This window comes from Nelumbo nucifera, chromosome 1, assembly GCF_055504915.1.
Source record: "Nelumbo nucifera cultivar China Antique chromosome 1, China Antique-T2T, whole genome shotgun sequence".
In the NCBI taxonomy this organism is placed as follows: Eukaryota; Viridiplantae; Streptophyta; class Magnoliopsida; order Proteales; family Nelumbonaceae; genus Nelumbo; species Nelumbo nucifera.
The window spans coordinates 60,839,640-60,841,440 of record NC_142649.1 but is presented as its reverse complement, the minus strand read 5'-3'; the positions used below and the strand labels follow the sequence as shown (position 1 = coordinate 60,841,440).

Sequence of the window (1,801 nt, the reverse complement as noted above, 5' to 3'; positions counted from 1 at the left end):
GAAGGTTGGACCCGACGCGGATTGTCTTCTCTAGGGCTGACTCATCCAGGAGAACTGAGATGAGGTCCTTGGCTGGCTGTCCTCGGCTCGCTAGCTCTTCCTAGAGGTTGAGACCTTCTAGTGACAGGGCCTCCTTATTCTTTCCTTTTAGCGCCGCCACGTAGCATTGGCGGGCGATCTGCTGGTTCCCATTTGCAACTCTGACACTATGCTCAGTGGGAAACTTGAGGGCTAGGTGATAGGAGAACATGACTGCCCCTAGTGCATGAAGGGTTGGCCTTCCCATTATTGCGTTATAGGGAGAGGCAACTTTCACCACCAGGAACTCATGCATCTAGGTCACCTGGTATGGTGCTATCCCTACCGTGATGGGTAGAGTAATTTTTCCTTCCGGCCTAATGACGTTGCCGGAGATGCCGACGAGGGGAACGTCGATAGGCTGGAGCCACTCTGGCGGGAGCTTCCTTCTATCTTAGGTGTCATAAAAAAGGATATCGACTGATGAGCCACTATCCACCAAGATCTTCACCATAAAATTGAAGATGATGGTTGCGACCACGAGGGCATCATCGTGGGGAACTGTGACCCCCTCTAAGTCCTCGTTGGTGAAGACGAGGGCATGTGGACAGCTCGGCCTCTGTGGAGATTTTGGGTACTTCTACTTCTTTGGGGCAGGCTCTTGGATGTTAAGTTGCCTGGCGTAGGCTTTTCGAGCCGAGGCCGAGGCTCCACCCGAGGCCATGCCCCCGGCGATGACGTCGATGACGCTTGCCACTTGCTAATGCTAATGTTGGAAGGACGAGGCGTCTGCCTCTCCTCCGACAAACTGCTTAAGGTGTCTGCAACGGATAAGGGACTCTATTTCGTTCTTTAGATCATAGCAGTCTTTGGTGTCATGTCCGGTGCCGCGATGATACTTGTAGTACTTCGTAGGGTTCCTCCTCTTGGGGTTCTGCTTTAGCTTCGTTGGCCACTTCACAAACTTCTCTTCCCCAATTTGCATCAGTATCTGAGTGCAGGTGGAGTTGAGTGGCTTGTAGTCCTTGTAAGCCAAGGCTAGAGCCAATGGCTTCTTGTTGTCTTTATTGCCATGGTTGTCGGGGTGGTGCTGGTCCCCGCCTTTCCTCTTCTTCTCTAGGGGCCTGTCGTGGCACTCGGCTGCCCTTTCTTGGTTGGCCCTGGTCGAAGCCTCTTCGGTCGTGATGTATTTTTGGGCCTTCTTGAGGAATTTGAGCTTGGTCTTCGACGGGGTCTTGGCAACTGATAGTTTGAGGGTCGATCCGGGGAAAAGTCCGTTAATGGCAGTGTGCATGGAGACCATAGGGTCGAGGTCTCGAACTTCGAGCTCTTTCTTCTTAAAGCGGTCAATGTAGGACCGTAGGGTTTCACCTGGCTCTTGTTTGAGTGACATTAGAGAGACTACGCTATTTTGACATCATCTATTGCTGATGAAGCGGGCAGGGAACAAAGTTGTAAATTGCTCCACGAGCTGACAGATCGAGGAGGGAGGCTGGAGAACTAGTGGTGAGCGGCCCCCCTGAAGGTGGCCTAGAAGGTTTGGCACGTCAAGGCATCGGAATACCCGTAGAGTATCATGAGCGCCCTGAAACCCTCTAGGTGATCATTGGGGTCGGTGCTTTCATCATATGTTTCCAGTGTAGGAGCCTTGAAGTGTGGAGGAAGGGGCTCCGAAATTATTTCCGGGGTGAATGCATCCATGCGTCCAGCGGAGTTGTCGTGACTGGTTAAGGCATCAACTCAACTCTCCTTAACCTGGCGGAGCTCGTCTTTGACGGCCCCA

The 1,801-nt window shown here is 52.6% G+C and overlaps 1 protein-coding gene across 1 annotated transcript; it reads right to left on the bottom strand.

Annotated features, from left to right (window-relative positions):
* Positions 1 to 784: 784 nt before the first annotated feature.
* On the bottom strand, positions 785 to 1,411 carry LOC104594452 (uncharacterized). The gene has a single exon (XM_010254728.1). The coding sequence runs from the start codon at positions 1,409 to 1,411 to the stop codon at positions 785 to 787; it is 627 nt and encodes a 208-aa protein (XP_010253030.1).
* Between the last annotated feature and the right edge of the window lie 390 nt (positions 1,412 to 1,801).

Excerpts from the sequence above, each read along its gene's own strand:
- LOC104594452 (XM_010254728.1), bottom strand. The coding sequence starts at position 1,411 with ATGTCACTCAAACAAGAGCCAGGTGAAACCCTACGGTCCTACATTGAC.